Here is a 14,992-nt window from a genome sequence, read left to right as displayed (position 1 = left end):
CTTAAAGAGAATTTTCTCGTAAATGGTTTTGCTTTGAAGCTGTTTAAAACAGTTTTGCCTATAACACTTTTGGGGTTAATTCTCAAATCTGTATTTACATTTTTTTTAAAACTCTTTAAAAACTTGTTTTTCTGTATTACATACTTAATGTCTGCAAAACCTACGTTCGAAGATCTATATCTTACCTCAAGTACTCTCTTACAGTTTTGTAATTTTGAGACAACTGTGAAACTCTAGAAGAGACAGAAATTTTACATATTCAAGCAAGGGAAAATGTATATTTTGATTCCTCTAATCTATTCTTCTTTTGAATTAGAAGTTAATCATTAATAAAAGTCCTTTAGACCAATAAATAGGATACAGAAGAGATGATAAAAGGACCTGAGCTTTCAGTTCTTTGTAAAATTGCCTGTCTGCTTCTCCCTCTCAAAGATAAGTTTCATGAGGGCCAAGATCCTATCTTATTCATTCTTGTATTACCAGTGCCTGGCATAGTGAATGGCACATAATGGCAATGACTGACTGACTGATCATTGCAGATCAGGTTCCTAAATGTAGACAGGCATTTGGAGTACATAGTGCATTCCAAACCAGCAACACCGTCACAAACCCATGGTGACATTTGACATATAAACTAATATCTACATTCAGCTTTTCATTTTTCTAATTGTATTACTGTGGTTAACAGTATAATTGTATTCATGAATTAGATTAGGTACTCATGGAGATAAATAGTCCTTGCCTACTAGTCTTCTAAATGAGTTAAAATTCCTTAATCCTGCCGAAGTTAAGGTTAAAACATGTGGATTTAGTTACACTCTTAAGTTAGTGAAGACTGTTTCAGAGGGGCCGGGACCTCTTGTAACAAAATAAGGAATGTATTTGGTTTGGAGGGAACCTGTGCAGAGTCATTGCCAGCATGACTTCAAAAGATTCTGCAAAGGATTATTGCTCACCTTAAAAATAATTATTTTTCTTATTACATAAAATTATGGGTGCATTTTAAAAAATGTAACTATGCAGGTAAGGAAAATTATAACATTATTAACTATAGCCTTCCATCTTTAAAATTCATATATTATAAATGTGTGTTTGATTTATGAAGTTTATTTTATTTTAAATGGAATCGTGCTGCTTTGTAACCTAATTATTGCTCATTTTTTTAAAAATTCATATTTTTTTAAAATAGAGAAAACATTCCCATGGTTTAAAATTCAAAAGTTTAGAGAAGTTATGTGGTGAAAGCCTCCCTCCCATCCTTGTTCCCCGACTACCAGTTCCTCTCTCTGGAGACAACTGATAACACCAGTTTATTTTACATACTTTCAGATATGTATTCTACACGTGTACATATACATTTCTTATATGTATATTCTACCACGTTTACACAAATAGTAACAAACTGTTACATTTGTCCAAGTCTTCTGAGATGGAGATATCCAGGTGAGGTGAGATGTGTAAGAAAGTTATTGGAAGAATTACCTATGAAGGAAAAAAAAAAAAAAAAGATTAGGAAGCCAGTGGAGGTGGGGAGGATGCCACACTATGATGTGGGTCTGACCCCTGCGAAGGACAGAGGGAAGGAACGCGAGCTGGATGAGTTGAGTTTCAGACTGCAGCGAGATTCCAAGAAAGTCAAGCCAAAGTTGCCCATCAGAGGTGTCTAGTGTCTCACAAGAATGAGTGTGGTTAGAAGCCTGCATGTGCACTGTGAACAGCATGAAGTTTTCGCAGCATAATTAGTCTTCAGACTGACTTTGCTTTTTCATCTCCCACCAGCTGCTCTGCACTCCTGTCCTGTGGAGGGTCTACATTGTCATTATGCTCGGCTCCAATTTCATCGTGTCCCTTGCCGTGGAGGTAAGTGGCCTCAGGCTGCTCATTGCTAGTTGGGGTGGCGGAGGCATTCTCTGGGAGTCTGAAAAAGGAACAGCTTTAGCGGACAAGGCTCAACAGTGCAAGGGTCTCCCTTCCTTGGCAACATGAGCAATGATGCTTCCCTCTGATGAATTCCAAACAAGGTATTCATTTGCTAGGGAGGATGGGAGAAGGTCCTATCCATTTCTAAAATTCACAAATAGAGACCCAACTCAATTCATTCAAATTTCTTCAAAAGAAACTGATATATGAGTCACATACTATAAGATTTACATTTTTTTTTTTTTTTTTTTTTTGCGGTAGGCGGGCCTCTCACTGCTGTGGCCTCTCCCGCTGCGGAGCACAGGCTCTGGACGCGCAGGCTCAGCAGCCATGGCTCACGGGCCCAGCCGCTCCGTGGCATGTGGGATCTTCCCGGACCGGGGCACGAACCCACGTCCCCTGCATCGGCAGGCGGACTCCCAACCACTGCGCCACCAGGGAAGCCCAAGATTTACCTTTTTAAGTGTACGATTCAGTGGTTTTTAATATGTTCACTGAGTTGTGCAACCTCCAACACTGTCTAATTCTAGAACATTCTCATCACCCTGAAAGAAATCCCACACCCATTAGCAATCGCTCCTTATTTCCCCTTCTTCTTCCTTCATCCCCTGGCAACCACTAAACTACCTTCTGTCTCTGTGGATTTGCCTGTTCTGGACATTTCATATAAAGGGGATCATACAGTATGTGGCCTTTTGTGTCTGGCTTCTTTCACTGAACAACTTCTATCATTTTTACTTTACAGATGGGAAATGAGATTCAGAGTGAGCTTTTCCCAGCTTTTATTCTTTATGCTCCATTTCCCCAGGAAAATGAGCTTCCGCTCCCCCTTCGCCTTGCTACACGCTTTACTCTCTCCTCCTTCAGTGCTGTTAGACACAATCCCCATTTCTTAAAGCCCACTCTTGGAGGGGGCGCCCCAGAAAAGGCATCCATTCTGTAGGAGGGATGAGCTTTAAGACTCCATCTGTCCCCATTCCTGCTTTCACTTACAAACCCAGACTGGTTCCAGTGAGGGGGGATTCGTGGTGGGCTGGCGCACCTGGGGCCTGACGGCCCTGCAGTATTTTGTATGCAGGAGCTCCAGAGCCTTATTGCTAAGCAGGGTAAAGGCTGCGCAGGAGCTGGTGGCAGAACAGGACATAGAATTAGGATAAGGAGCATCTATCTCTTTGCTAAACTAGGACTTCTCAAACTTGAGTGGGCATCAGAATTCCCTGGAGGGCTTGTTAAAACACAGATTGTCCGGCACTGCCCCAGCATTTCTGATTTGGTAGGTCTGAAGTAGGTACAAGCTTTTGTTTCTAATAAGTTGCCAGGTAATTCTGATGCAGCTGACTCAGGAATCACACTGAGGAGTACTGTGCTAAACCATATGGTCCCCAAAGCCACCGAATTAATAAAAGAGCATTGCCATGAGAGTCCTCTTATGGAGTTGCAGAAAGATGGTCCTTGTCCTTTAAGGGATAATCTTATGTGTATATCGTATTCCTGTCCATGATCGTGTTATTCCTTCTGTCTAGTACATCTTTCCCCACTTCTGCATATTGAAATAACATTCCGTCCTCTGTGGCACAGCTAGAGTATTAGCCTGTTCATGAATTTTTCCTGATTCCTGGATCAGTTAGGCAAGTAACAAGGCTCGGCAAGCAATGGCTTAAACAATAAAGATATTTATTGACTCACTTAACAAGAAGATTGGAAGCCAGTGGCTTCAGGGCTCGTTTAGTGTCTCTGTGGCATCACTGGGGCTCTGCATTCTTCCACCTTTCTGTCTCACCATCCTTAGATGTTGGCCTTCATGGTTGTGCTTGTTGCTTATGGGGCCCAGCTAGCTCCCATGTAGCTAGGCTTTATGTCTGTTTTCAGTGCAGGAAAAAAATGGAAGAAGAGGTACCAGCAAGCTTTTATACCCACAAGTATGAACCTTTTATCAGGAAGCAAAAAATGTCCTGCAGTCCACCAGAAGGCTTCCTCTTATGCCTCATTGCTTAGAACTCTCATAGTCAGCTTTAGTAGAAAAGGACTCTGGGAAAGTGGATCTATGCCAAAAAGTTAACAAATTGGCTTAGACTAGTTACGATTTTTTTTAAGGTGGGCAGGGAAGAGCCAGGAGGAATGGGCTGTAGGGTAATCAAGCAACAAAGTCTGCCATAATCCCCCAGCAGGAAGCCGTTCTCCTTCAGTATATTTGCAGCTAAGAATATAGCTGCAGAGTAGTCTACCTGGGTTTGAATCCTGGCTCCACCCTTTCTTGTTGTCTGACTTTGGTCAAGTCACTACACTTCTCTGTGTCTCTTGTTTCCTCATCTGCAAAATGATGATAATAATGGTACCTTATCTCATAGGGTTACTGTGAGCATGAAATGTAAACAGTGAAAAGCACACAGTAAGCGCTTAGTAAATATAAGCTCTTATTATTATGCTATCTCTTGTGGTACTTACCATTCCTTACTTTGTGTCTAGCAATCATTTATTCATTCACTCTTTCCACAAGCATTTGTTGAACCTGTGCCATGTACTAGGGCATGATGTGAAAGGGGTAATAATAGCAGAGGGGTAGAGCTCACAGTCTACAGGGAGAAAGAAGACACGCGTTATGGTTATCTGGGTATAAATTTCTTTTTTTGCTTGTCATTAAACTATGGCAAGAAGTCATCTTACTAGCTATAACAACTGCTTTATTCTATTAGGAGCTGGGTAAAGGTTTATTCAATTCTTAAATGTAAGAAGTAAGCCTGCCCACCCCCAGCAGATGGAGACAGTAATTTGATACTCACGAAACAAGTTTGAGTGAGACCTTATCCTTACTTGCTGGGTCTCATGATCTAACCTCCTGCTAACAGGCAGAGGAGCTAATGTGGATAGGTTTAACACACTCCCTTTTATTACTTATGCATTGTGTGAATGCGTGTGTGTGTATATATGTATGTGTGTGTGTGTGTATATATATATATATATGAATTATTTGAATGTCTGTCAGAAGAGCTCATGTGATGAAGTTTTGTTTTTTTCTTTAAGAAATGGTATATCATCAAGGCTTTCCTTTTGTTTCTCATTCTACATCTAATTTACAATGTACAGTGACAGGACGGATTATTTCTCTGCTTTCTTTGATTCCCTTTTCAGGGCATCAAAGTAATACAAGTCATCACATTTGTAGAATTGTAACAAAGCTCAAGATATTGTGTAGAGCACTAATGTCTTGTGTGTGTGTGTGTGTGTGTGTGTGTTCATTTGTTTTGTACGAAGCCTGCTAAGATTTCCTGGACATAAGTTAGATTTTGAAACCTTTAATTGAATACCTATGATCCTGCCTTATCTCAGCTCTAAGGAGAACTACTGTTCTCTTGTTAATTAAAGAGGACAAAAAACCTTGGTCTGGGAAAGTAAAGGAACAGGTTTGGCTAGGTGATCCCTGAGGTTTGCAAGATGCTGATAAGATGGCTGTGTGGGTGTTTAACAGCCTGTCGGCCGATGATCAGTTTTTGGAGGAATGTTCAGACTAGCTGTTCTCTATGATTTCCCTGGGCAGTGGACTCAGATGTCAAAGATGGGTGGATTTTAGGAAACCACTATCTCTAGCAAAGTTCCTCGTAGAATCCTACAGAATTAACTCTTTCAGTTTCGCAAAGATACCACTGACAGACACCAAAACCAGTTCTAATTCTGTGGGACAGCTTGGGTCCTCATATTTTCCTCTTTGTTTCTTTCATGGTAACTTATAAGATGGTCAATCTTTGTGACCACATAGGATGAAAAAAATGAATTTAACATAATCCCTCATGTGCTATGTATTATAAGTTATAACTTGGGCTCTGTTCAAGGCTCAGTCTAACTCATGAAGTAAAATGCCAGTCCAAAATGTTTTCAAAGGACATATCTTTTGTCATCTTATAGAACGCATTGCAATGAAATATTTGTAGGTGAAGTTTGGAGGCTTATGTGAATAAGGCTGCAATGCACAGCCGTTTGTTAGATGAATAGTTCAGGAGAATGGTAAAGGGAAGTAGCTGTGCCATGCCATGCTCTGCATTGTAAGGGGAGTTATATAATCCTAATGACAGATATAAGAGGAAGGAATTATTATTTCTAATCACTGAGGCTCAGATGCGGTAATTAACTTGCCCATAGTAGGCGTCAGAGCTGGGATTCAAATCCAGATCTGTCCAGCTCCAAAACTGTGGCCCACATCCCAAATTTTACCTGTGTTCGTGACTACGCAGTGACGTGCCAGGGTACACCCAAGTCACATCATAAGCATGGCCTATCTTTCTATAAGGTCAGTACCGTTTGGTAGTAGATAATTTTAAGTGTCATTTGTAGTAAATCACATACGGATGTGATATGGAGTGAACTGCAGAATTTGGATGCTTTTACATTTAATTTACGTATGAAATCCTTGAGGCGAACTACTTCAAGCTATGTTTCTGGATTCTTGAAACTGTCTCTCTCTCTTCTTCCAGAAGAGTTTCTTAAGTGGAAAAGTTTGAGAGACCATGACCTATCACATGAAATCACCTTGGATTTGTCAGAAGTTCAAGTTGTTTGTCAAACTAGATTGAAGCAGTCAGTGCGGTAGTGCCTTATGAGGGTCTATGGAAGGCTGTATTCTGGAAACACCTAACCTCTGATTGTAAACAGTAACTCTTTTATTTTGCAGGAGGCCATCATTGAAAATAGAGCCCTGTGGATGATAATCAAAAGATGTTTTGGCTATCAATCAAAAAGCCAGTATCGGATATGGCAGAGGGCCTTGGCAAATGACCCCAGTTGGCCCCCCATAAACCAGACCTCCTACTCTGACATGCCGGCGTGTGGCAGGGGAGTGTCTTATAGCAACCCGGTGTTTGAGAGCAACGAGGAGCAACTTTGAAGGCAATGTGATATCCGAGTTTATATAACATAGTAACGATGACAAAAGGGGCCAGTTTCAGTGATTTGTTTTTAAGCAGTGAGACTCTTACAATATCAGCTAGAGTTTTTGGAATCAAAAACCCCCTGCCCAATCATGGTGACAAATTAAAGTCTTTTTGATAAAATACTTTCTACAGAGCAGAACACTGCCCTAGGAGAGTGTTTTTCTCTTGGCTTCTGAAAGTATTAGAGATGTTCAGTGATTCAAGAATGGTTCACGGATGGCCATGGGCCAAGAGATTGAGAGGCTAAAGGAGAAGGAGAGTACGTAGTCTTTCTTCTTAGATAATATATTTTTTAAATAAGTTGAGGGAAGGTAGCATAGAATTGTAAACATGTTAAAGATCATTTTTGAATTCTTGTTTCATTGATGGAAAAACAAATGCATGAGAACCATCACACCACTCTTCACTGTCTGGTTTCCTTTCCTTTCTGGTACTTTTCAGATTTGAGATGTTTCCTTCCATTTCTGGCCTTCCCCTAAGTATTAGTAAGGATAGGCTTAGCCGAGGCTGCAATAACAAACAGCTCCGGTATCTCAGTGTCTTAACACTCAAGAGCTTCTGTCTTGAGCCGGGTGGCCCTTTAGAATAGCCCTCCTTGGAGTGGCGACTGCTCCAATCTGATGGCTCCACCGACTCAACACAAGGACACCAGGTATATTGCAATGGGGAAGGAGGATGGGAGCTCTTCACTGTGTCAAAGTGGTACACATCTCTCCCATCACTCACACCACACTAACCAGGGATTTGGCAAAGAAACTGGGAAGCACAGTCTCCTGTATTTAGGGCTGGCTTCATGGGCATACAATCTGGCAGTCGCATAGGGCCTCATGCTCAGAAAGGTCCCATTGTTGGTTTAATACTCTGCTATTGGCATCTTGAAAGTGCTTATTTTTAATAAGCGTCCCCCAAATTACATAGTTGGTCTGGCTTATGTTCCTGGAAAAGAAAGGAAAGTAGCACAAATCAAAGAGCACTAGAACTGTCCCCTAACCTCTGGCTCCTGACTCTGTGGACGTCTGTGTTTTAGGAACCCCGCGTCTCGTGTGCCCAATTCCAGGAACCACATCCCGTGTGCCCAATTCCAGGAATTTTTCCTCCTCTGCTCTATTATTTTTGAGAAAAGTTAGTCTTGTGCTACAACATTATATGTTATCATTAACATAAGTCCTCATACAACGTCCGCATTTCTTAAGCCTGAGGCTTTAGATTTCAGAAAACAAAAATTTCCCTTATTTTATCCTTAGTACAGTTTGGTTATATTGAGCTCAGCAGACAACACTGAGTTCTAGGTAAACTTCCACAAATAGTATTTGAAAGCAAAAGCAACATGTTCATGACAAACATCAAATCCTAAGTGAATGTTCCGGGCAGGGAGTGAGTCCCTGGCTGGTTGGCTACTTAAGAGCATCTGCAAGCATTCCCTTACCCGGCTTAACTCCTGAGCGTGGTTCTGGAACACGGTGCAGATAATTCTGGAACATGGTGTTTCTCAGCCACAAAGTTACCTTGTCGTTTCTGGTTTTAAAATAGGGTGTGAAGAATCATTAGAGCAGGCTGCAGGATCTTTGTCTTAGTACAGAAAGAAATGTTTCCTTTGACAAAGTCAGCCTTGGCAGTGATATGGAAGCTCTGAATGTCTTTTTCTAAAACTGATAGTTGTTCTCATTTTTCGAAAGTTGTGGGCAGGGGCAAGCTGGAGATAGTCTGCAGCGTAGTGACAAGCGAGTGTGGGGTGCACCGTTCAGACTCTGAAAAGCCGCTCACCAAGTGCTGTCACCTCCACTAGCCATCTGAATTACACAATCCTCCTGGAACTCAGACAAGGAAGGGCTTCCCATCAGCATTTTACAGATGAGAAAGCTGAGATTCAGGGTGAGGAGAGCACACCCAGACCTTGGACACAAATCTTCAGCAAACCTGATGTTACCTCCAAATACCTCCTAATTACTAAGCTCCAACAGGGCAGGGGTGCGTGGTGTGATCTCACAGTCAAACAAAGAGTGAATTTCTTCTTTGCCAGGTGCAAGGAGGCAAGCCTTTGCTAATACCAGGGCCTTCTGTTCAAATGAATGCAAGGCATCCTGCCAGCCTTAGACTAGAGGTGTGTTAAAAACAAAACCAACCCCCAAACCACAGGTGTCTGTTTTTCTGCAATTCTGAGCTGCTTTTATCTTGATCTGAAGTGATTCCATCCTCAGCAGAGGGAACAGGGACGGAGGACTCTAGCTCCTCACCAGCCAAACAGCCATAAAACCTTGGCCAAAAGGGACTCATTCTAAAGATCGTTCCTGAGATGAACTACATCTTAGAGGCAGTGAGTGAAAGACCAGGAAGTGCTTAGCCTGGAAAAATGGGTATTCAGGGGACGCCAGAATGGTAGTCAAACACTTGAAGGAGTTCCCGTGAGAGAGAAAGCTCTGACCTGGATCCGGTGTCACCACCAGTGGGTGAAGAGCACGATGGGAGTGGCTTCAGGCTGACACGAAGACCACTACCCTAACAGTCAGCACTGCCAGAGGTGGAAGTTGGTGACCTCTGTGTGCACTCCGTGACATTGGTGGTTGCAGCAGATATTTAAAGACCAATTCGCAAGGGAAGTCAAGTATCAGATGAAACTCAATTACCTGCAGGATTCCTTTCAGGCTTGATACACCCAGTGTCTCAGTGTCACGCTGGGATGCGAACCTTTTATGACTGCTGCCCACACAGAATATCAGACTGACCTTGTGGGGGGCTAGGCTGGGGAGGTCCCATGGTGAGGATGCACAGACTGATTGCTCTGTACCTTGGCTTCTGATGGGACAGGAACCTAGACAAAAGTTGCACGGAGCGGGGCCCTGACTGCCAAATTGACAACTGGGGGATACTTCTGATGTGACTATTTTCTCAGAAAGAGGTGTTTGAAAATTTTGAGAAAAAGAACATGGGACAGTGCCCCAAACCCAAGGGCAGTGCTACCTGTGCCTGATATGCTTTCCTGACCAGGACTTGGAGGAGAAAAGAACATAGTCACCTGGTCCAAACCACTTGGGAGGGTCCCCTGTATGTTTACTCCAAGGTATACGGCTCTTACCCATAGAGAAGAACCCTGACTCCAGGCTCGCCTTGCTAAATATGGAATGATGGAAATAGAGAATGGAAGTACGGCTGTGCCGTGTACGTCCTTATGTGCTCACAGAAGTGTGCATTACACACTTGCAGATGCGATGACTGGAAAAAGGGATTATATATTCAGAGGCTTGTATGTTGTTTATGCAATAATAATTTATTCTGTACGAAGGAGGCAAGTAAAATCTATCATTCTGTTGTTCTAAAATCAGTCTCTCTTTCTCCGCAGTGAAGTCTTTCATTCTGGATAATAAAATGGTGTGGTCTCCTCCAGTAATGCTGAGTCAAAGCAACATCTTTACAAAGTCCCAGGCATTTCTAACACTGCAGATGCTATTATTCCCTGCTTTGTTACAGGACGTTACAGTCTCCAAAACACCTGTACACTCGTGCTTTCATTTAAGCCACATAACAGTCTTAGGAGGAAGGCAGGGCAAGGACTACTATCCTCCTTCTTTTCATGAGGTACCATACCCTCCAAAGGCTTAGTAACTTGTCCGAGGACACACAGCTCGAGAGTGGAGGGACCGGAGCTGCATTCAGACATGGGACCTCTCTGCCTGCGAAGTCTCTGCTGTGTCACTCTTCCATGTTGTTTTCCCCAGGATGTTTGCAGCACCAACAATCAAGGAGGCAAGCAAGGCAGCTGTACAATGGATTGCCATCATGAGTATGAATTCCTCCAGAAAGAGTTGTTAGTTTTCCTAGAAGTTCTCTTGGACCTAACCATCAATCACAGAAGAGGTCAACTCCCACAGCTGAGGGAGTAAAATCATAAAACCAGAGATCTGTGAGCCTATGTCATGAGATCACATAAAGCTCTGGTTTTTGCCTTCAGTCTCCAGAAGCAGAAACCTGTATCTCTGCCTGAATTTTGCTCAGCCCCTACTTTGTTTTTTTGTTTTTTGCGGTACGCGGGCCTCTCACTGCTGTGGCCTCTCCCGCCGCGGAGCACAGGCTCTGGACGCGCAGACCCAGCGGCCATGGCCCACGGGCCCAGCCGCTCTGCGGCACGCGGGATCCTCCCGGACTGGGGCGCGAACCCACGACCCCCGCATCGGCAGGTGGACTCCCAACCACTGCGCCACCAGGGAAGCCCTCAGCCCCTACTTTGTACAGCTTTTTTTAGGGTTATATGAATTCTCTTGCGGCTTTGTACTATGCTCACTTCTTTATGCTTAAGAAAAAACCCTTGAAAATTGCTGCCACACAACATTGGCTGTCCTTTGGGTTCCATTAGACTTGTTAAAAGAACCCTCTAAACTTTATCAACGAAATGACTTTCCTCAAAATTGAAAAACATACAAATAAAAACAACAATGACAAAACACACCTCTCCTAGAGATGTTGACAGAGCCTTAGGGGTGAGTCACCCTGGCATTCCCAAACATGTCAAGCTTGTTCCTTCCCTGGGAAGACTGCATTTGCCATCCTTTCTGCCTTGAATGCCGCCCCCACTCCCACCAACCCCTACCCTCCTGGCTGACTCCCTTCTCCTTCAGGTTTCAGCTCACTGGTCACTTCTTCAAAAAAGTCTGCCCTGACCCGACCACTTTATCCAAGGGTTTCCTCACCCCACTACCTCGGTTTGTTTTCTACATAATACTTGAGCAACCCTTTAGGAGACTGAGGTTGAAAAAATCCCAATTGTTTGAGATCACGCACTTAGGAAATGGGTGACCTGAGTCTAAAATCCTAGTCTATAGGTTTCCAAATGAAGGTCCTTTATGTTTTTCACTCCTAGCCAGATTCTGCTAATCAAATCATCTAATCCACTAGGGAAAAGAATGTAACATGTTGTAGAGCATCCATGTTTGAATGTAGAGTACTCAAAGGGCTATCCAGACTCTCCCAGCTCTACTTCCTTGCCATCTCCTTTTGATTCTCTCTCCTTAGTGTTTCAGCTTCATGAAGAATCTGATAAAGCCCTGGCCTGTGATAAAGGCTGCACACATATTGACTATGGAAACTCTCTTGAGTTTGAAGTTGTGGCTAAGGGTGACAGTACTGCCGGAAGGTCTCACATGACGTTGCATGTATTATGCACTGCACAACTCAAGGGGGCGCCATTCACATTGTATCACAAGCCAAAAGTGGTGGTTCTGTGTGATATCAGGAAGGCTTTGTGGGTAAGTGAGGACTTTTCCTTGTGTAACCACAAACATGGGCATGCAATGAAGAGTCCCACCTGTCCCCCTCCAATCAGTTCTTAAATCCCTGCACGCTCTCTTGGCTGTATCTCTTGAGTAGAACTTCCTCTCCTCCAAGACGCTGGCCACCACCTGCCTGAATATAAGAATCTCTTATCTGGTCTCCCCAACTGAAGTCTCTCTTCTGGTTTTGCTTCCCAAGGTCCCTATGAATTTTATCGCCCAACTTGATCATGCCACGTCCATGGTCAGAAACCTTTCACAGTCTAAATTATCTACCAAATAAAATACACATTGTTTAGTAAGGAATTTAAGACTCTTTGCACTGGCCACATCTGGCCTCATCTCAGACATTTCTCATCCTTGTACTCTATAATGCAGCCAACTGTCATTTCCACACTCAGTAACTCACTTATTATTCCCAGCACTCTGTAATTCACTTATTCGCAGCATACAATAACCCCTTTCTCACCACAATACCTTTTCCCATGCTGTTTTCTCTATAATTGTTACTCTTATCTTCATACACCCAAATCCCACCTATTTCTCAAGATCCAGTTATAATGCCACCGGATCTGCCAAAACAAATGGGAGACCTCTTTTATCTGCTCTACATACCCATCCTTTGGGTAGCAGACAGTTCTTTCTACCTTGTATTATCGTCCAGTAGTGTTTTAATTTCCTCCAGTGCCTCCACAACCCCATTTAACTAGGAGCACATTCTCTGAGGGTAGGGGCCAAGCCTGATTCATTTCATTTTCCCACGCTATACGCAGCACAGGGCCATGGTTGAGTCTCCACAAGCAGCTGTGGCATGATTGAATAAAAAATATAATCACTGGGACATTTTGTTGATTTATTTCTCCTTCTTTGTCTGTGAACATCTGTTTTCCATTCAATACAAAGAAGCTTAACTAAAACATTAGGGCTATGAATAAAAACAACCAAAAGTATAAAAGTATAGTGATTCCAGTGTTGTGCTTAATGAGTTTGGCGCATAGGTATATACATATATATATACATGGTTTGTATAGCGGGTGGGGGAGGTGCGCTGTGGACTTAGAAGAGCTAGGTATATGCTACAAAGACCATCTTTATATGTAGAGGACACTAGAGGTTTATTTGTGAGTGAAAAGGCTCTCCTAGAAAGGTACTCAACCCGAGGGAAGAGAGAATTGAGGCAAGCAAACTTTTTCGAAAACCAAACAATGGATATTAGGGAACGGGGGGAGAATTTCAGTATAATTGGTTCTGTATTTTCCGATTTGTTCTCTGGTTTCACCCTATCTTTACCAACTTTTGCAGGGGCCCAAGGAACAGAAAGCTGTGATGAAAAGAGAGAGAAAGAGATAAAAAATAGAGATAGGGATAGAGATAAAGATGGAGAAAGAGATAGGGATAGAGACAGAGATAGGGGTAGGGGTAGAGATAGAGATAGGGGGAGGGATGGAGATAGGGGCCCACTCTGTGGTCGGTGTTTCAGAGTGTGATAAAAGCACAGTGGAGGGAATCCACCTGTGGCCTCTGTCACTTTGCAGTGTTGCGACTGTGTGAGCACCAGAGGAAGATGCATTTTGCTACTGGCTGAGGGTGTCACACAGAGACCTATAAGTATTATAAACAGTCTGAGCATGTCTCCAAATGGCTAAGGGAGGTAGAAAGTGGCGAAAGAAGATGAAAAATGGGGAGGTGTGACTAGAGTGGCGTGCAATTTGGGGTCCCCTGCAACCAACCTCCAGGTCAGATAAAGCCCACAGAAGCTTCATGGAAGCAGCAGAGATCATCTTGGAGTGGTGCTCTGTGTGTCTGTGTGGGACAGAAGAGCGTCCTGTCACCAGGAGCCCTACTGCAGTATTCCGTGGATCTTCTCAGTGATTCAGGAGAGACTTCAGCGTGGCACTGCTTCTGTGATCCTGTTTGTGACTACGATAGGGAAACATAGGTTAGAAAGATAGGAGAGAGACCTATCCAGGAGGTGAAGGTGCATTTCATGGAAGCATATGCAGGAACATTTAGGGGTAAAGCACTCTGAGAAAACAGCTCAGAGCCCCAAGGCCACGCCATGTTCCTGGTCTGCTCAGGAACTAGGCAAAGTACAAGATAAAGTGGCTCCACAGCTGGCTGGATGCTTTTTCCTGAAAGCTGAGTCCGTTCTCTCTTGACCCAGCTCAAGGTTAGCCTTGAGAATTGGATAAGGGCTTCTTAAATAGCCTCAAGAATTCAGCCACAATCTATGACTAATTAGAAACTGGTTTGATCTGGGGACAATGTTATAGGTTCAGATCCTCCCTAGAGGGATCCTGTAACCTATTTGGTCTGGATGCCAAGAGTCATACTTGACAAAGGCCAAATATTTGTGTCTGCCCTCACCTAACCCTAGCACAGTGGGTGTCCCAGGGCAAACTGGGTAGCTCAGGCCTGCACCTGGAGCCTGTGCAGGTAGGCAGAGCTGGCTTTTGGGGGCGTAGGAACAGCGATGCTAGCTGAGGTCATGTGCTCACGACAAGTACCCCATGTCTGACCTCATCATGCGGGCCACACAGCGCGCAGATAGATAAAGTCAATCTCAAAAGTGTCGCTTTCGGGCAATGGCATATGGCAGCTAAGAGTATAAGCTTAGGAGTCAGGCAGGTCTGAGCTCTAACCCAGAATTCTCTGATTTGTGATTTTGAACAAATTAGTTACTATGTCTGCATCTTAGTTTCCCTGGCTATTGGCATGAGCATATAATTTATTACCTCATTCATAACTGCAAAAATCAAAAGAGATTAAATGTGGCACAAAATTTTTCCCCTACATCTCTCAAATCTTTTTTTTTTTTTTGATAAAAGAACTTTTCAAAATTTATTTTGGCATAGAGTAGATATTTACAAGGTTCTTAGCAAGGCAGGT

At 43.2% G+C, this 14,992-nt stretch overlaps 1 protein-coding gene across 2 annotated transcripts in view; it reads left to right on the top strand.

Annotated features, from left to right (window-relative positions):
• Positions 1-12,944, top strand: part of ATP13A4 (ATPase 13A4) — a 151,431-nt gene extending 138,487 nt beyond the window's left edge. Inside the window, exons 29-30 of one of the 2 annotated variants that reach the window (XM_067738441.1) lie at positions 1,780-1,860; positions 6,584-12,944. In XM_067738441.1, the coding sequence (XP_067594542.1) occupies positions 1,780-1,860; positions 6,584-6,796 (294 nt within the window). In that variant the 3' untranslated portion in view covers positions 6,797-12,944. The remainder of the gene's footprint in view (positions 1-1,779; positions 1,861-6,583) is intronic. The other variant, XM_067738442.1, reaches the window with a different exon arrangement.
• Positions 12,945-14,992: the final 2,048 nt, after the last annotated feature.

This window comes from Pseudorca crassidens, chromosome 5 (assembly GCF_039906515.1).
Source record: "Pseudorca crassidens isolate mPseCra1 chromosome 5, mPseCra1.hap1, whole genome shotgun sequence".
NCBI lineage: Eukaryota > Metazoa > Chordata > Mammalia > Artiodactyla > Delphinidae > Pseudorca > Pseudorca crassidens.
This window is presented reverse-complemented; position numbering and strand designations above follow the sequence as displayed.